At 44.5% G+C, this 20,798-nt stretch overlaps 1 protein-coding gene across 1 annotated transcript in view; it reads right to left on the bottom strand.

Annotated features, from left to right (window-relative positions):
- Window positions 1-20,798, bottom strand: part of LOC137327774 (anoctamin-9-like) — a 110,191-nt gene that overhangs the window by 11,822 nt on the left and 77,571 nt on the right. Inside the window, exons 21-24 of the mRNA XM_067993580.1 lie at window positions 19,189-19,286; window positions 8,406-8,545; window positions 3,562-3,714; window positions 1,191-1,338 (exon numbers count right to left, since the gene is read on the bottom strand). Coding sequence (XP_067849681.1) covers window positions 1,191-1,338; window positions 3,562-3,714; window positions 8,406-8,545; window positions 19,189-19,286 — 539 coding nt within the window. The remainder of the gene's footprint in view (window positions 1-1,190; window positions 1,339-3,561; window positions 3,715-8,405; window positions 8,546-19,188; window positions 19,287-20,798) is intronic.

Below are 20,798 nucleotides of genomic sequence, written 5' to 3'. Positions count from 1 at the left end.
TACAGGGGGAATGTTGGGGGTAGAATACAGTGAAGGACTTGGAGAAGTTGAGGGCAGCAATAGTAGAGGGGAGGGAGTTGCTGAGCAGGTATAGTGCAGCAGTTGTGTCAAAGGGCCAGAGAAGAGGACGTTGAGAGTTTGAGGAGTGTTCAAAATGGAATTGGGGGGGGGTAGTGTTTTCCAGGGATGGAAGGTGATTGTAGATGGTAAGGGATATGAGCAAGTGGCTTTGTCAAGGACATAAACCTCGGAGGTGCATTGGCCTTTTAAGATGACAAAATCAAAGGTCTGGCCATGTATGGGTGGGAGAGTTAATGTGGAAAGTCAGGTTAAGTTATGACAGGAGTGCAGAGAAATCAGAGGGAACTAGAACAATTAATGTGAACATTGATATTACCAGGATGATGAGTCTCTTCATGCAGAGGAGTAATGAAAATTTGGCTCAGAAATTGTTGGAGGATTTGGGAGGTCAGTAAATGAGAAGGACTTCAGAGAAGAAATGGGAAGGGTAGTAGGTGAGGTGTTCAAAGAAGGACAAAGTGCCAGGGCAGTAACAGAACAGATTGAGATGGAATGTGGTGAGACCATTGCCACGACAATTAGGGTGGGGGATAAGGTGGAATGTATAGCCAGATGTGCCAGCTTCAGTAAGGAGAAAGGAGTCGATTATGCTGTGCCGGTTTTACAGGCATAAAACGGGCGGCAATGTGTCAAATATGGTGGACAGTGTGCATGCGCACATTCTGAGCCGAGGTGCCATATTGGTATAGACATCAAAAGAGGCATCCAGAGCCTGCGCCTGAAACAGGCGTTGGGCCATTTGCATACGCAAATAAAGGTCCTAATGCCTGTTTGATGCCTTCTTTACCAAACTGATTTGCCCTGGCTGTGTTCGGGAAAACCTGGTTTACTTGCAGTCCAACAGGGAACTTGGCCTGCGAAAGCAATCAAAAACATACAAGCAGTCTACAGGTCAGAGGATTCTCTTTTCCATAAGGCCTCAACTAGGAAGGAAGGAGTGGGTGATAGGGAGGTAATATACTTTTAGCAGTCAAAAAAGCTTCTTCAACTCGATCATCCCAATGCTCCTCCCTTACATGCATGCTTAGAGCATAAGTATATGAATGTACTCTCTCTAACAGACTGTACTGTACATTTTGTATCTTTTATAATTCACATGATGTACTCACTTTATTTTGGCTCCATGTTGACCCACACATTGACCATAACTGTAACTATACACCTGTCGAGGGACGAAATCTGATGTGAGGGAGATCACCAACCCATTTCCAATAATAGCAAGAACACCGATTATTTCCAGAATCTGCAGCCATATTCCTGGGGTACAGACACAGACACACCTGTCACCCATCATTCTCTTATTGCCACAATGTACAAACTCAGAGAGCTTGAGCATTTCATTTTTTGCAGGTTTGCTTCCTTCTGTCTTCCGGTTTCCTTTGCTTAAGTTATTGATAGTTCCATTGGTATCACGTGACCTCCAGTACCTTGCCCAAGTGCCAAATCTTCACGTTTGAGCCGAGACGCTGAAGGAGCAATATTATGAATCATGCTAAGCAACCCACCTCAGACCACAAGGTCATGGAATACACTCCGGGACCAGGGACTCACACCCGGACCAGGGACCTCATACTTGAACCCTAATTTTAACCTGGAGCGAGAATTAGACAGGCAGTGGGGGGAGGGACAAGGCGAGCGCCAAACCACGCCCCCCCCCCCCCCCGCCCTTGGCAACATGAGGCCAGAGCGATTTTAACTCCCTGGTCAGCTGCATGCCTGAAACGGGCAGCTGGCCAGCGGATGGGAGTGGAACTATAAGGAATGGAATTATGGAGTATAAGGCCACAGGTCATAGCCAAAGGAACGAGTGCCAGCACTCAGATAAGCCACAGGGTGGGGGTTTCGGGCGGTCTCATGTTTGGAAGGAGGAGGGAGCCCGGGTCAGACGAAGCCTAAACTTTCCTTGTGGGGCCCAGAGGAGCATTTCTGCTCCTCCTGGCCCTACCACGAAAGTAAAAATAAAGTTTAAAATATTACCTGTTTTGACCTCTTCTGGCCCTAGACCCTCTTCCCACTATCTTTACCTGGCGGGGAAGCCACATCGTCATTGGATCTGTACATTTACAGAAGAACCCCGCTGACTTCAGGTAGGTGTCCTTGCTGCCTGCTCAGAAGAGCAGGTTAAACAGTGGGATTGGAGCAGAAAGTTGGCGGGTAAGCCACCCGACCGATTTTAACTGCCTGCCCGCTTGGTTTCTGCCAGGTGGGTAGGGTTAAAATCGGCCCTTTGGACTAATAACTTAGACCTGGGAGGCTGGGAAGCTTACACTTACACCAGGAACTTACACCTGGACCAAGCCAGGAATGTTCACTTGAACCAGAGACTTGCCTTTGGATCAGAGAATTCCTGCCTAGATTACAGCAGCAGAGCAATCACTCCTGGACCATGGGATTCCTGGGAACCCGCTGCCAGCGCACAAGGCTAGGTAAGTGTCACCTGACTAGAGAATGTGAAACATATTTCCACTTTAGTGCTCGGGGGTGAAGCATTGCCCGGATGGAGAGAATTGAAGAAAATCAGGCAGGGAGGACTGCATCCTTATAATACAGGTTGTCCGATTTCCCATCTACTGTTAATTTAAATAGATGGAAAATCAGGTGGGCTGCATTACGAATGTGCGATCCTCCCCACCCATTTTTCTTCTGTGCGCTCCAACCAAATCTGCCTTATAAGAATATTGGAAATAGGGACAAATTGCCATCTTTTTCTTAACACTACTAACCATCATGCTCTACAGGCTGTACTGCTTATTTTGCTGAAGTGCAAAATACAAACCTATGACTAATTACTTGTCGCCACATTGTGAAACGAGACAGCCATGTGCTGATATTGCTATAGAAAGCAGAACAATAGTACTAAGATAGTGATAGGAACAGAAAAATCGCGAGTAGCTATATGATTAATGATAAACATGTTGGCCACCTGGAATTCTGTAAAAATAACCTCATCAATTTCTACGGGTTGTGTGAATAACAACTTGGTATATGGGGGAGGATCTGGTCAGGGGGCTATAAAAGCCCAACGTCTCCTGAGCTCAGGGCAGAGGAACCAGCGAAGCCAACCCAGCTGTCGGAAAACTCAAAATCATTACGCTGCCAACTTAATTACGACCTCTGCTCAGAGATCAACGGGGTAATAATGTTTCAATCTCTGTATTATTACTGTCTTTTGATATTGGGTGTTTTTACATGTTTGATTTGACTATTCAATGAGACATTGATTAACATTTTGGCGTCACATCTGAATCTGTTACAGCCCCCATGAGTCAAGAACCTTGGAGCAAAGGAACCCACAGCTGGGCCATGGCACAGGTAACACCTACTATCGATCACATTGTGCTAATAATTTGTCATGCAGCACCTTAAATTCTTCAACGATCTGGACTAACATAGATCAAACTATATTTTGTCACAGGTGCATATAAATAAATTTCCCTCAATATCACACAATAAAATAAACAACATTGGTCAGAACCTTACCGATATCTTTTGCTTTTCGCGGTATCGGCCGCTTGAGAAGCAAAATCATCTTTTTGGCATCCAATCGAATTTCACATAGGTTATTCAGGAGTGCAAGTAATGGAGCCAATGGGAAGGCTGCGACAAATATTGTGGTGAAACCATACTGTATTGCTGAAAAGGAAAAGAGATTGATGACAAAGCAATCACAATCACTCAGATAAACTACAACTGAATAGCCAACACTCACTGCCAAGGCTCAAACAGAATAGTGGTCAGTTGGCAAGGTACTGGAGGCTACCTGCTACCAGTGGAGCCATACCGCTGCACCGGAGTTGATACCCCCGGGAAAGGAGTGTCAGGAAGAAAGATGGATGAATAAAATATCCAAGCACCCCTGCTTGCAACTGGCTGAGTAACATGGAATACAGGATAGAGAGCAATTATGAAGATTTCACAATGTGGTTCACTGCAATTTGTGAGGCTGGTGCTACTTCAGGGCACCAAGGACACAAATTTAAAGACCCTTCAGTTGAGTTGTGATTGTTTGTAATCCGGCAAAGAAAGACCCAGCTTCTTGGCCTCACTGGGAAGGAAGCATATGAAAGGCATAATCCAGGTCCAGTGGAAGGAGGTGGCCTTGGCAGTGAACGTCATCTCCAGCACCCCCTGCACAGCTACTTAATGTCAGATGTTAACTGATCTCTCCAGGCCAACCAAGGTAACAGGAGGCAGTAACAGGCCTTTTAACTCTGCACTGTAATCTTTACCAGTTGCAGCCATCTTGCCCTCACTGTTTTGTACACTATCTACAACTTGCTATCAACATGCAGGATTTACCACAATACTCTTCACACTCCTTCCTTTTCCTGCATGTGTTAGCTTGGCTCAGTGGAAATACTCTTGCTTCTGAATTAGAAGACTGTGGGTTCAAGTCTCAATCCAGGGTCTTGAGTGCATAATCTACTGGCACTTCAATGCAGTACTAAGGGAGTGCTACATTGTCAGATATGCTGTTTTTCAGGTGAGGGAGGGTGTGGAAATTATTCTTTGTTACCACCCAATTTGGGGCAGTAAAAAAGACCAAAATGGGTTCTTTAAGACTACTGCCTCAAATCTACCCCCAAAAATCTGCACTGGCATTCTCCTCCTAAAATACCGCCAGAGCCTATAAATTTGGCAGTAGAGGCGGCAGGTATCTCTGAAGAAAATATGGGGAGGTTGTTTTGTGTGACTCTCAGATTGGTGTATTTTTGCCTACGTAACATTCTTTAAAACACTTTGAGGATCGTCATGGCTTTTGCTGCTGCTTTTACTTCGCTTTGGTTCAAGTACTTTATATTTTTGCATTATGAAGAGGAAGACGAGGACATGCAAGAGGCCAGATTAGAGGCCCTCAGAGTGAGGCATCATAAAAGGTGTCTCTTCCCTACACGTGGGTATTCGGTCACCAGGGTCTCAGACTAAGAAAGTTTTACCTGGACTTCTCTGAGCATCTGTGCCTTAGAAGGCAGCACTTCCCTCCAGATGCTATTGGGGAAGTAGGTCAACAGCCAAGAACCAGTTTAGCTCCCTCATGCAGAGAGTCAGCACCCACCACACCAGCCAGCAATGTATCCCAGAGGCTCACTGCTCTCTGGGAAAGGAAGAAGCGCCTAACATTCAGTCTGTTCCTACACTTACATAGTTTAAACACATGTCCCCTGATCCACCCCAATCTATTAAACTGGAATAATCTATCAATAGGGATGCTATCCAGCCCTTTAATAATTTTATACACCTCTGTCAGGCCACCTCGAAATCCAAGCTGCTCTATGTAAATAGACTAAGGTCCTTAGACCAATCTGAGTGGCTGAGGTTCTTCAAGCTAGGAATGAATCTCATAGCTCTCCTGTGGACCTTTTCCAAGGCCATTATATCACCCACCATGTGGGTGGACCAAAACTGGGCACACTACTTCAGACGCGGTCTGACCAGCGACCAGTGTAGTGACAGAATGGTGTCCTTTGATTTATACCGAATAGTTCTATTAATACAACCCAATACCCTGTTAGCTTTAGCTACAGCTTCTCTACATTTGGTCATGAACCTTCAATGTTCTGTACACAATAACATCTAGATCTTTTTCTCTCTCAACTACTTTCAGTATTGTGCCCTGCAAATGACACATGTATTCTGTACACTAAGTTAAATGCCATTGGCGTTGAGTGGCTCACTCCCCTAGCACATCTAAATCTTTGTGCGTTTGACTGCACTCCTCTACTGTCTTAGCCCTTGCACAGATTTTGGTGTCATCTGCAAATTTGCTGACTATATTCCCAACACCACTGTCCACGTCATTAATTTGACAGTGACCAGTAGCGGACCTTGGCTGAACCCTGGGGGACCCCACGAGTGATGTGTCTCCAGGCTATGAATCATATCACACAAGAGCCAGAGGCTGTCACCTTCAATCAATTGCCCACTCCCTTCTTCTGCCTCCCTTCCTATCTGTCTTCCTCAAAGAAGATTTGTTTGCTTTAAAAATTCAACTTTAAAAAAAAACAAATTAGAATGAGAAATGACACTATCTGCCTCTCTCTCTCTCTGATGTAGATATATATAATATCAGTCTGTCTGTCTGTCACTCTCTGTCTCATAAGGTGTGAGCAGTTAGAGCCTTTGTCTTACAGATGTAATTTAGCAATTACCTTTTGTGCCAACAAAATACAGGTAAGATAATTAGGTGGCTTCAAAATTCAACTGTTTTTTTTAAATTTTAATTAACATGAAGACAGACACTCTCTCTCAACCCCACTCTATCTGACCCACTCTCTCTTACTCCCTCACTCCCCTCTCGGATTCGTGTCCCTCAACTTAATACACTTTCTGACAAACAAAATTAAAGCTAAAACAGGTGTGTAATCAGTAAACTAATTTTCTCACTCAATCAAACAGTCCCTCTGTTTAAAAAAATATATAAATTTAACTGAATTATGGTTTTGAAATTTGCTCTCTAGCTTTATGTCAAATAAATCTGGAAAATAACTAAGAAAGAATAAAAATATAAATCAATAAGAAAAATACTCCATCGGATGATTGGTCCTGAAACATCCTGAGAAATTAGGCATGCTCCATATATGCTCAGACTACACAATCCAAATTCAGCGCTCAGAGTCACAGTTCTGCACAAAAATATCAGGGTAGATTTTGCAATTTTACTGCCCGTTGTAAAACTGACGTTGCAGATTAGCTGCCTGTTATAGAAACCACCTGATGTTCATTTCTATTGAAATCAATGGCAATGAAAATTGGGCGGTTATAAAATGGATAGCTGATCTGCAACGTTAGTGTCACACCCAGGCGGTAAGTTGCAAAATCTACCCCAGCAAGTCCAGCCCAGGGTTTTGGAAGAGACTGATACCTTCAAGTAAAAACCTTTAATGAAGACAATTAAACATACGAAAGATCAATGGATAAAGTTAATCATGTTATTGTGAAATATGGACTTTTTTGATTTTTAAAATTTGTTTCAATCCTTATTTTGGACATTAGAAATTTCAGTCACTGAGGAAAAAATGGAAGATGAAAAAAAATTCAGAAAGCATTTTGAGCAATTTGTGAGAGCCCAGTGGCCATGTTGAGCGATTGCATGATTGTACATTATCACTGTCAAATAGCAGCTATTATATGTGACAGGGAAGCGTACTATCTTAAACATTGAAAATATATTTCAAAATGTCAGCTGCAGAAGTAACAGGTTTTGCAGATACTTGGAACGAGTTTTAAATGATATGCGTCCCCCACATATCAAATTTAATATGTAATAGATAAGATCCCATGGCATAATTCAAATAAGAGCAGAGAGTTCTCTCAACGTCCTGAGCAACATTACTCCCTCAACCAGCACTACCAAAGGCAGATTAAATGCTTAAACAAAAGCAAAATACTGGGGTTGCTGGGAATCTGAAATAAAAACAGAAAATGCTGGGAACACTCAGCGGGTCAGGCAGCATCTGATGTAAGGACATCAACCCGAAACGTTAACTCTGTTTCTCTCTCCACAGGTGCTGCCTGACTGCTCATTTGTCCTAATGCTGTTTGTAGCATCTTGCTACATGCAATGTGGCTGCTGTATTTGCATACATATCTACAGCTACTGAACTTCAAAGTAATTTTGAAAAAAAAAATTGAGATTTCTCCGAGACATAATAAGGCACCACAGAAATATATATATATATATTTTCTTCTTTAATAAATAGAATAGTATCCAATAAAATACAAAGCTTCAAGGTGGCTCTGTGGTAGTCTTTAAGTCAGAAGATCATAGAATAAGGCCCGCACCAGAGATTTGAGCGCGTTTTCTAGGCTAATACTTCAATGCAGTATTGAGGGAGTGCTGCACTGTTGGAGGTGCCATTTTTTAGATGAGAAATAAAATGAGGCTCCAGTTGCCTGTGCAGGTTGATGTAAACGATCCCAAGGGACTATTCGAATAAGAACAATGGAGTTCTCCTGATGGCCGGGCGAACATTTATCCTTCAAACAATACTACCAGTACAGACTAACTCTCCAATTATCTCATTGCTATTTGTGGGACCTTGCTGAGTGTAAATTGGCTACCACGTTAACCTACATAGCAACAATGACTATACTTCAATAGAATTAATTGACTGTGAAGCACTTTGGGACATCCAGAGGATATAAGGGGTGCTATATAAATGCATACTCTTTCTTTCAAGAAAACAAAGATTAAAAATCTATTTTAGACAATTTATGAGATAACTGTTAAAGTGAGTGAGCTCTACACTACAATAGAGAAAGCATTTGTGTTGAGTGTAAAATTATGGTGAATGAGGGAATGTGTTTAAATGTAACAGACTTACCCATTTCTAAAAACTCATTGAACAAAGAGTAAGAGTTGAAATCGTTCAGGTTATAGTTTTTGATCCAGTGTTTAGTTGTATGCTCCATATTGTCTTCTGAGAATCTTTTTTGATAATTATTCCATTTATGTTTCAAGGATCTGTAAAAAAAAAAGGATAATTAAAAGTAAATAAGTACATGGATTTAGTCACGTTTAACATCAAAGTATGAATTCTAAGCATAGTACAAATTGTACTCCTGATACAATCCTATGGCTTAAAAATTGGATTGGGTCCGAAAATGGGCGGGGCGCATACTGCCTGCGCCAGTTACGGTCAAGGCATATTCATGCTGCCTTCAAATTTTAATCATCCAGGCCTGCAGTCAGCTCGAGCCGCGCTATTCGTTGGCTGCATGCCGATCAGGTGGGTGCAATATTGGGCATATATGATGCTACTTAAAGGCAGCCAGCACCTCTTAAAAGGGAGGTGTATTCTGGCTGCAGACACCCAAGAACAACAGGCTGAAGGAGGGAGCGAGCGGGCACCAAGGTTCTCCGATGCTGCACTGGAGGCCTTAATGCAGGCAGTGGAGAGGAGGAGGGAAATCCTGTTTACCCCCATGGGACAGGAAGCCCTCCAGGCATCTACTGAGGAGACAGTGAGAAGAGATTGCTGGGTATATCAATACCAAGAACGTGACTGCAATGCCGGAACAAATTCAATAATCTAACTAGAATTGTAAGAAGATTGCTCTCTTACTTTCTGACCAGCTGCACCAATTTCAGCCTCATTACTTATAACACTGACAGTCCTCACAACACTGCCCTCCCATACTACCCTTCACTGTCCTACAATCACTACAACACACTTCACTAAACCTCCTTCCCCTCATGCTCACCACACACTTATCACTATTACAACCCTCACTTACCCACAACTCATACAGGTTATCAGCTCTTCCATTATGACAGCCACATTCTACAAACATCTCACAAGACTCTCACTAACACACTCCCCTCTTGCAGAAGAAGGTCACACACAACACCAGGCTACAGACAGTCTCCTCTTCCCCTCCCCACCCCCTTGAAGAGTGTGCTGGCCATCATGGGAAGGGTCAGAGTGGAGGTCGTGACCATTGGCAACGCTGGAGGAGACATCGCACAGAATTTCTTTATACCTAATCCTCTTTGTCTCTTCTGACTTCTCCCTCACCCCACACATTCTGCGTGCAGATGCTTTCAACACCCACTTCTTTCTCTCTGCTCTCTCTCACTCTACAAGCTAACCCTTGTCCCTCTCATTTCAGCAGCTGAGAATGTCACGTCACTCATCTAGTGTAGGAAGAGGAGCCCAGCATTCCTGCAGAGGCACCGTCACTTGATCTGACTCCCACAAACACCAGTTCAGTTACTGACTCCACGCAGACTTTAGAGGCTAGGTTAGAGGAGATATCTGCATGTAGTGACTCATAGAGCACAATGTACAGGAGCTGCGGCAGGGGGATGAGACACCAGAGGTGCCAGATCACCGGAGATCACATACTAGTTATCTGGACAGTTTCATCCTGGAGGCAGTCACACCCCTTAGATTAGGTAGTATTTAGATTCATACAGTGTTCAGGGACAGAAGGATGTGACTGCGAGTCAGGCAGGTATGGGGACCCAGGATGCAGTGATGGAGCAGCCTCAGCCCTTGATCTTGTCCAACAGCTACGAAGTATTTGCTACCTGCATGGATGAGAGCAAAGACTGCAGGGAGGATGGGCAAACTGACCACTGCACTGTTGTACTGGAGGCCATTCAAGTGGGGAGGGTAAAAAGGAATGTGGTAGTGGTAGGGGATAGTATAGTCAGGGGGATAGACACTGTTCTCTGCAGCCGTGACCAAGAGTCCCATAGGCTGTGTTGCCTGCCTGGTGCCAGGGTTAAGGATATCTCCTTGCGACTGGAAAAGAACTTGGAGCATGAGGGAGAGAATCCAGTTGTCGTGCTCCACATAGGAACCAACGTCATAGGTAGAACTAAGAAGGAGGATCTGGTGAGACAGTTTGAGGAGCTAGGGTCTAAATTAACCAGCAGAACCTCAGAGGTAATAATCGCGGGATTACTACCTGAGCCACACACAAATTGACATAGGGACAAACAGATCAGTTAAGGAGGGTTAAATGCGTGGCTCAAAGAGTGGTGTGGGAGACAGGAGTTTCAATTCATGTGGCACTGGCACCTGTGCTGGGGAAAGAGGGAGCTGTTCCGTTGGGTCGGGCACCCTTTAAACCGGGCTGGAACTAGTGTCCTGGCGAATTGAATGACTAGGGCTGTAGATAGGACTTTAAACTAAAAAGGAGGCGGAGGGGAAATTTAGAAATCTAATGAGAAAAGTCAAGGCAACAGAGCAGTGTAGTGATTTGGGTAAAGCAGAGTGTGGCAGAAAGGGATAGAATGTTTACTGGTAATAGTGCATCAGCAAATAAGGTCAAAGCAGGGAAAAATGGTAAAAAGTTGAAATTAAAGGCGCTTTATCTGAATGCATGGAGCATTTGTAACAAGATAGACAAATTAATTGCACAGATAGAAATAAGTGGGTTTGATCTAATAGTCATTACAGAGACATGGTTGCAAGGTGACCAAGGTTGGGAGCTAAATATTCCAGGGTACTTGATGTTCTGAAAAGACAGGCAGAATGGAAAAGGAGCAGGTGTAGCTCTGATAATAAGGGATGACATAAGGACAGTGGTGAGAAAGGATCTTGGCTCAGAAGATCAGGAAATAGAATCAGTATGGGTGGAGATAAGAAATAACAAAGGGCAGAAAACTCTGGTGGAAGTAGTTTATAGGCCCCCTAATAGTAGCTATACAGTTGGACAAAATTAATCAAGAAATAATAGGAGCTTGTAACAAAGGAAATGCAATAATCATGGGGGACTTTAATCTTCATATAGACTGGACAAATCAAATTGGCAAAGGCAGTCTAGAGGACAGGTTCACAGAATGCATTTGAGACAGTTTCCTAGAACAATATGTCATGGAACCAACCAGGGAACAGGCTATTTTAGATCTTGTACTGTGTAATGAGAAAGGGTTAATTAGTAATCTCACAGTAAAGGATCCCCCGGGGAAGAGTGATCATAATCTGTTAGAATTTCACATGGAGTTTGAGAGTGATGCACTTAAGTCAGAAACTAGAATTTTAAATTTAAATAAAGCCAATTACATAGTTATGAGGGGCGAGTTGGTAAAGGTAGATTGGGAAATTAGATTAAAGGGTATGACGGTAGATAAGCAATGGCAAACATTTAAAGAAATATTTCAACATTCTCAACGAATATACATTCCATTGAGAAATAAAAACTCCACTGGAAAAGTGATTCATCCGTGGCTAACTAAAGAAGTTAAGGATAGTATTAGATTAAAAGAAGAGGCCTATAATGTTGCCAAGAAGAGAAGTAAGCCTGAGGATTGGGAGAGTTTTAGAAACCAGCAAAGGATGTCCAAAAAATTGATAAAGGGGGAGAAAGTAGAATATGAAAGTAAAAACTAGCAAGAACTATAAAAAACAGATTGTAAGAGCTTCTACAAGAGAGTAGCAAAAGTAAACGTGGGTCCTTTAGAGGCTGAGACAGGAGAGATTATAACGGCGAATAAGGAAATGGCAAAGACGTTAAACAAATATTTTGTATCTGTCGTCACAGTAGAAGACATAAAAAGCATTCCAGAAATAGTGGGGAAACAAGGGGCTAAAGATAGTGAGGAACTTAAAGTAATTAATATCAGTAGAGAAAAAGTTCTGGAGAAACTGGTGGGACTAAAAGCTGATAAATCCCCTGGACCTGGCTGGGTGAGTGGGCGGAGATTTGGCAGATGCAATACAATATTGGAAAATGTGAGGTTATGCACTTTGGCAGAAAAAATCGGAGAGCAAGTTATTATCTTAATGGCGAGAAACTGGAAAGTACTGCAGTACAAAGGGATCTGGGGGTCCTAGTGCAAGAAAATCAAAAAGTTAGCATGCAGGTGCAGCAGGTGATCAAGAAGGCCAACGGAATGTTGGCTTTTATTGCTTGGGGGATAGAATATAAAAACAGGGAGGTATTGCTGCAGTTATATAAGGTATTGGTGAGACCGCACCTGGAATACTGCATCCAGTTTTGGTGCCCATACTTAAGAAAAGACATACTTGCTCTCGAGGCAGTACAAAGAAGGTTCACTCGGTTCATCCCGGGGATGAGGGGGCGGACATATGAGGAGAGGTTGAGTAGATTGGGACTCTACTCATTGGAGTTCAGAAGAATGAGAGGCGATCTTATTGAAACATATAAGATTGGGTTTGTTTTCCTTGGAGCAGAGGAGGCTGAGGGGGGACATGATTGAGGTGTACAAAATTATGAGGGGCACAGATAGGATGGATACTAAGGAGCTTTTTCCCTTCGTTGAGGGTTCTATAACAAGGGGCCATAGATTCAAGGTAAAAGGCGGGAGGTTTAGAGGGGATTTGAGAAAGAACTTTTTCACCCAGAGGGTGGTTGGAGTCTGGAACTCACTGTCTGAAAGGGTTGTGGAGGCAGGAACCCTCACAACATTCAAGAAGCATTTGGATGAGCACTTGAAATGCCATAGCATACAAGGCTACGGACCAAATGCTGGAATATGGGATTAGAGTAGACAGGGCTGATGGCCGGCGCGGACACGATGGGCCAAAGGGCCTCTATCCGTGCTGTATAACTCTATGACTCTCTATGACTCTATTGTGAAGGGGCTTGATCGGGTGGATGCGGTAAGGATGTTCCCAAGGATGGGTGAAACTAGAACTAGGGGGCATAATCTTAGAATAAGGGGCTGCTCTTTCAAAACTGAGATGAGGAGAAACTTCTTCACTCAGAGGGTGGTAGGTCTGTGGAATTTGCTGCCCCAGGAAGCTGTGGAAGCTACATCATTAAATAAATTTAAAACAGAAATAGACAGTTTCCGAGAAGTAAAGGGAATTAGGGGTTACGGGGAGCGGGCAGGAAATTGGACATGAATTTAGATTTGAGGTTAGGATCAGATCAGCCATGATCTTATTGAATGGCGGAGCAGGCTCGAGGGGCCGATTGGCCTACTCCTGCTCCTATTTCTTATGTTCTTATGACCTGATGGCCTGCATCCGAGGGTTCTAAAAGAGGTGGCTGCAGAGATAGTGGATGCATTGGTTATGATCTTCCAAAATTCCCTAGATTCTAGAACAGTTCCAGCAGATTGGAAGGTACAAATGTAACCCTGTTATTCAAGAAAGGAGGGAGAGAGAAAACAGGGAACTACAGACTAGTTAGCCTGACATCAGTCGTTGGGAAAATGCTGGAATCCATTATTAAGGAAGTGGTAATAGGCAGAGTCAATATAGTTTTATGAAAGGGAAAGAGCAACAACAGTGCAAGTCCAGCAAAATCACTCTCTGTGCAAAGTGAACTTTCCAGAGTGATACAACACACCAAAAAATGCCCAGAAGGCAAACAACAGCCAGAAATAATAAATCAGCAACTAACCTGTAAGTACTGCATGATCCCTCTAAATAGCACTGGTGAGGGGGCCTTCCTGCTGGTTAGCGCTATGTTGTGCTATGTGAGGTCAGCACATGGCGAGTGAAGCGCTGGGGTGATTTAAATTGAATATGGGTCCTGCAAGAAGCGCAGGACCCTAATTAACTAGCATTATTTCTTACTTTGAATGCTGCTGGCGTGCGCTCCTGCCACTAGTACAAACTCCTCTACTAATATGGCGGGTGGTGCACTAGCGGCCGGAAGTGGGCGCGCGCTTCTCGCCTGCCATATTAGTGACTTAGTAGGTCAGTTAGCACCGGAAAAACGAACGCTGCGTGGCTGAATTTATAGGCCGACAAGAAATAAGCTCATGGCAGTCTCCACTTCATTTTTAGTGGACGTGGCAGTCCGAATCACACGACGGTTATATTGTGACATCCAGCACCACTGGCGGGCCAATTGTACAGGAGATACTATGACACACTGTGCCATTGGTGACTCAGTCATACATTGGGTGATATCCCTGTAATCCTGTGCTGTTGGGGCCCTGTCACACAGAAGCCTATATTTTGACATCCTGTGCCACTGGGTACTCAGTCACATGGAAGATTATATAGTGACAAAAAATTCCCATTTGTTCAAAACAAATGACACTGAATTGACAATGTGACTCGAGAGGCCATAAGATGTCAGGTGCAACAGGGAATGCTTTCCTTTGCATTTAATCCAAGATGTACCTGACGGAGAGTGCATGATGGGCAGTGTTATAAAAGTTTTAGTCTGCCCCTAAGCCATGCTGTAGCTGATCCAGGAACGGTTAATTCTAATAGAGTCCAAAATGGGAAAGTCTTCATTCTCCGGCATTGATATCCCTCATCTTGATAAATACAAAATGCATCACAATATTTTGTAAATGTTAAGGAGGATTAACATTTGCCACGCACTGATTTTTGGAAATGCGTTTTGCACCAAGTCCTTAAAATCCAATAGTGAATAAAGAACACTCACTCAAACCCACCATCCTCACTAGTTTAAAAAAAACCCTTCTCATACTCAAACTTGTATTCTTATCAGTTCTCTGCAGGAATGAGAGCATACACAATTTAAAATATCTCACCCAAATATGATACATCAGATTGAATTGAAGTCAATGAAAAGTACAATTGGGCAAAGTGTACAAACTGGCTGATCTGATCCCGTCAGTTTCCTGCTAGGTGGGTTAGGTTAAAATTACCTCCTTGAAAAAGAGCAGTTACGTGGACTTTGTACCTTAAGAGGTAGGCATATACAATATTCCTTCACTTGTATTGGAGGAAAAAAAATGTACGTGTGAGCCTATTCGAGAGGACAAATATTGAAGGCACAAAATTGGTGGGCCCTGAAACTCCACAGGCCACAGTCCTGGCACTTCCACTGGGATTGCATCCACCAGCACTGACCCCGCCACAGTATGGGGTCAGAGGGGGGCCGTATAATTAACGTTGAACCAGTGGTCGCCCGCACCACTGCAGATGCATCTTGGGTGTCTATCTTCCCCAAGCTGCCTGGAAATCTGGCCTTTGATGCTAGTTCAGCCGGTGGGTGGGGTCAAGGTCCTTCAGAAACCGTCAAGATCGGTCGAAGAGGTCTCCTTTGACTGCATTATCCATACACAAAAAAAAAAATCACCCATTGAGTGTCCAGGCTACTCCCTCTTCTCACTCGGCATTTCGGCCTCCAAAGTTACACCGGATCCCCGTGAGTCCCAGGACACAGGAACTCCCAGCATAAGGAGTCCCAGCACCGAGCCTCACCCCTTTTGTCACAGGTGATTTTGTAAGGTGCAGACAGACGTTCTGCCCCTTACATGGCCTCGCAGATACGGGCAATATAGGCGGGGACCCGACATATCTACGTCCAGTCTGCTTTCCAGCCATTCTGATGCGTTCTCGTTGGAGATGCGGAGGGAGTGTGCCAGAAGAGCATTTCTAGTGGTGAAGCTGGGGGCATGTTCCCCTGGAAAAATTCTGAGCTTTTAAAAATGATGCATTCTGGTTAATGATAAGCTCTTTCATACTTCATAATTTATAGATTTTTAATTTAAAAAAGGAAAAACTGTGACATTTGGATTTTCAAAAGACCAGCTAGACCAGTACTTAGGTAAAAGTTATCTCAACAGTCATTCTCCCACTGCCCCATTTCACAAAGGCATTCTACCCCCTCCAGTTCAGACAATGCACCCCATCCAATTTCCCACCCTTCCATAGACACACTCTTTTTCAACTCTTACAGTTCCTGCTGGCAATCTCCTCTTGTCAATTCAATCTGGGATCCTTCTCTCCCTCCAACTTGGTTAGGCTGGTACTCTTCGTCCACTCTTCCCCACTCAAACTGGTTCTCTACTCTTCCTGCCCCTTAGAATTCATGCTCGAACCAAGTTCATGCTGCAACTTCCCCTCCTCACTCTCTCACACCACTTGAATTGATGGTTGGTATATATGTGCAGGGCACATAGCAGCCCACTCACTCACATCCTTACAAGCAATCACCCTACTAAAAGCCTCACATGGAATATCACTGATTGCTGCATGCACCTATCAGCACCCCCATTATGCAGACACCTGGGTTTTACTGCATCTCATGGTTATTGAAGTTAATTTGGCCCTTTTGCCTTTCTTTTACTTTTTCTAGGGCAACATAGCCCATAACAGCCAGGAGAAATTGGTGACACGTGGACCCCCTCAACCTCCCATCCCCATTATTAGAGTTCCTAAGAAGGGAGGTAATAGAAATAGTCGGAGAGGGGGAAGTAGGTGAGCAGGTACCATTCTGCTACTCTTTTTTTTCTGTGCCCTGCATTACCTATCAGCAAACTATATCTTGAAACCTTCTTGTCAGTCTTTCTACTGTAAGTAATGAAGGAACTCTGCTCCTCAGCAACCCAATCTAACCTAATTTCTTTTCCTCCTCTAGATATTCTTGAGGAAGAAGCAGAAGAGGAGAAGAATCAGGTCCAGCATGCCTGGAGAGAGGTGGCTGAGGGGGGTCAGTGTCAGGAGCATCGCCCCAAGGACCTGGATTCAATAGAGGAAGCGGTTGAATGACCCCACAAGAGCTGCAAGGATGAGTTCACCTCTCTCAATAACATCTGTCAACAGTCCTTTCAACCCCCCCCCTCCCCCAGCACTCTCAATAATTCCCTCCCTTCAATCACATCCTTTACTACCAATCACTAAGGCACACAGTACCACCTCTCCTTCTCATTTCCAACACACGCATCCCTTCCTTTGCTGTCTTCACACCAGACATGAACAGCTTTCTCCTCTCACATGGTAGCAATTGCAGAACCACCAGCTTCTCTGAGGATTCCTTCCTCACTTCACATTCCAGACACTTGGCTTTCCATTTATCACCTCCCCATCCTGATTCCATCTTTTTTTTCCCCGGCACTCAGCAGATACACGATATGCAGAAGCCCTGCACATGCCTTTTCAATAGCCACTCACTGACTCGCGCTCTCTCTTTCTGCAGGACAAAATGGCACACAATGCCAGGGAGAGGTGCAAGAACAAGGGAGGAACACTCAACATTGTGGCACTCACCAAAATGGAGCAAGAAGCCCTGCAAATTAGTAGCCTGGCAAGAGCAATGAACATTGGAGAAGGCGAGGCTGGCGGCTTACCTGAGCAGGATGTCTGCCTGTTACTTGTACTCCTTTACTCACCTCAGGAAATTGCACGTTCAGCCGGCATGACAACTTCAAACTGCATTCTGAAGACTGTCAGCTGCTAATGTCCAGCCTGTCAGTGCCATGCTAACTCTGGTCCCTTTTACTCTTTCTTCTAGGTCCTCTTCAGCATCTGGACCCTGCAGAAGACACCACAGAGGAGGACAGTCCTCCAACCCTCCCAACCACCAGCACAGAGATTGGCACTCTTAGAGTGGTGAAGCGTGCAGCACATGTGGTCTTGAGTATGCAGTGGTGGCAGGGACAGCCCAGGAGATGACTCGCCGGAGAGCAAGGTCGTCTCCCACCTCTGCTGTTCAGGACCGAGATGTGAACATTAGGGGTCCAGCTTTGAAAAGTCGGCTCTTTGAGGCACACAAGCAATTGTATGAGGTATTCAGCCACTTCATGGCTGAAAGTATGGAGGAGTCTGCTTCCAGCTTGTGTACTGTCATCTTGCACGGCATCACCACTCTGCAGTCTACCATGGAACGTGTGGCCACCTCCAGAGATGCTGCAGCTAGGCCCTCACCAGCCTTTGCAGCTTTGGTGGAAGCTCAAACAGCTGCCATCCAGACTCTGGGCTCCACCTTGGAAAGACTGGTGGATCGCATTTTTAGGGGCTTTCAAGGCATCATTCATCTCCTCAAGTCTACCCTTCTACAGATCGGTGGCAGTGATGAGCTGCAGCACTCATGGCAGCAGCATGCATTGCTCTCCCTCAAGGTGGCAATAAGTCTGCTCCCTCGCCACCCCCTCAATCAATACCTTCCATTGTGCCAGTAAGTCAGCTAGGCCAGACTGTCCCAGTGGCAGCTGCTCGAGCACCTAGGAGTCGTCAGCCAAGAGCATTTCAAGGGTCCCAACATGAGCAACAGTAGCCTTCCACTAGCTTTGCTGATGCCACTAGGGGAGCATATCGTAGGAGTAGTAGACTTAGTGAACCTTCTTTTAAAAAAGGCACCATGGGTTGACACTTGGGTGAGAAATAAATTCAAGGCAATTATTATGTTTGCCATGAAATTAATCACCTTTATCACATTTGGCACTTTTGTCTGCAGTGTGGTTTCATAGCAGCTTCTGTGTGTGCAATGCCAGTACGTCATTGATATAGAAGTTGGATGAATGGTTTCAATGTTCTTTAATGCAGGATTAAGGGAGTAGTGAAAGATATAGCAAGAACTATATTCAGTGACACAGGATATCAGAATATAATCTTCTGAGCCCCCAAATGGACAGAATGCCAGAATATAATGTACTGCACAACTAGGCCTCCAGTGGCATGAGATGTCAGAATATAACCTACTGTATGACTTGTCCCTCAAAGGCAGGGTATGTCACAATATAACCTTACAAATGACTGAACCATTGATAGCAGAGGATGTCACAATATAACCTTGTGTTTGACTGGTCCCAAGGTGCAACAGGATGTCACAAGATAACTTACTGTACAACTGAGTCCTTAATGGTGCATCATGTCAGGACGTAACTGAATCAACCTCAGTGTAGTGCGTTATCCTGTGTGTAACACATTCTGGCTTGTACGTTACAAACAGATTTACTGCTGGTAAAGGCAAACTTACGGGATAGCATACTCCAAGCTGGTGCTTAGCAGTTGTTTCAACACCATAACAACAGACATTTGTATTAAGAGATCTGTCATGCAGCCACTTGGATGACACTAGAAAGCAAGAGAACAGATGTTAGCCATTGCTCCATTCATGAGCTTGTTTGCAGTCATAAAGGACGATTTTAACCCTGCACACCCAGAAGAAACTGGGTGGGCGGCAGTTAAAGCGGCCCGTGCGACTTACCCGCACTGATCTTGCTGCCTTGCAACCTTAACCTGCTCTACTGAGCAGGTGAGAAGGACACTCACCTGAAAGCATTGGGGTCCTTCTTTGAATATGCAGATCAAACTCCAATGAGGTCTACATGGGAAGCCTCTATGGCCAACTTGGCGGCAAGAGGAGCCGGAGCAGAAGAGGCCAAAAAAATGGAATTTGTTTTTTGTTTTCTTGTGAGTCAGGAGGAACGGGAGTGCTCCTCTAGGCCCCACAAGGAAACCTTGGGCCTCCCCTGACACGGGCTTCCCCCCCCACCCCTGACCACGAGGCCCTCTCAACCACTTAACTAAGTGCTTGGGAACATTCCTACGGGTACCTGACAGCGGCCTCCTGCTGCCCGTAATCCTGCTCTTGCAGCCACCTTTAATTTCTCACCGTGTTCGGGAGACTAATGGGGCACATGCAGATGAGGCCTGGGAGTTAAAATCTCCTCAGCCTCCACCCACACGACTCCTGGACTGGAGTTAAAATTGGTGCTATACGGACTGTATCGTGGACATGTTTCTCTCCCAACATGGATTCATGGTACTGTTTGTGCATGTCTTTGTCCCACCAGGGTTTATTGTTACTGTGTGCAGGCTTCAAATTTATCAAGGGTTTACAGCTGACTTTTACTCGGCTAAACTTAGGCTTTTCTACCTAGTTGCTGGCACAAAGCTAGCCAAGAGCACAATGAGCTGACCGCCCCAAACTTAGCGGGTTGAACTCAATTGAGTAAACATCAATAGCTGCAAATGCAGATTTGTCTTTGTGCCAGGAGCTAGGGTAATGGGGAATGTACAAAATGTGGTGATGTGTGCATTTAGGGTTATTCACACTAGAGCTGAAGCATCAGTGTGAAGCATCTTTGCTCTGCATCAACACTACAGTTAAGGGGAGTGAATTTCCTCACAGCATCTCCTGCTCCACCTCTGTAACTTTGGCAGAAACCCCATTTACAAGCTTGAAGGGAGTTTCTGCCAAACTTCCACCAAAGTTACGGCGGCAGAGCAGAAGAAGCCCTGAAGAAATTCCCAGGAATAGTATAAATGCAGCCTGAATCTGATGTCAGGGCCCGACTTGATACGAGTAAGAAGCTGAGCGAGCCTCCCTGAAGGAAGGAGTCTTAATCTTCATTGCTGTGGAGTCAGTTGGGGACTTCACGGCCAATTTATATTCCAAGTTTAGTATCAGAGTGAAGTGATTTCATCTTTGCACCGATGTTAAACTTGTGCAGTGAAAATTCATTGTAAAAGCTAAGTGCCTACATGTGAGGGCAAATATTGTTTCAGCCTTTGCAAAGTTGGGATGGAGGAGAAGTACCAGGCAAAGAATGAAATGAAAGGAATCCCAATGTAGAGACAGGA

The sequence above is a fragment of the Heptranchias perlo genome, chromosome 12 (genome assembly GCF_035084215.1).
Source record: "Heptranchias perlo isolate sHepPer1 chromosome 12, sHepPer1.hap1, whole genome shotgun sequence".
Classification (NCBI taxonomy): domain Eukaryota; kingdom Metazoa; phylum Chordata; class Chondrichthyes; order Hexanchiformes; family Hexanchidae; genus Heptranchias; species Heptranchias perlo.
The sequence above is the reverse complement of the archived record's forward strand: the minus strand, read 5'-3'. Positions and strand labels throughout refer to the sequence as shown.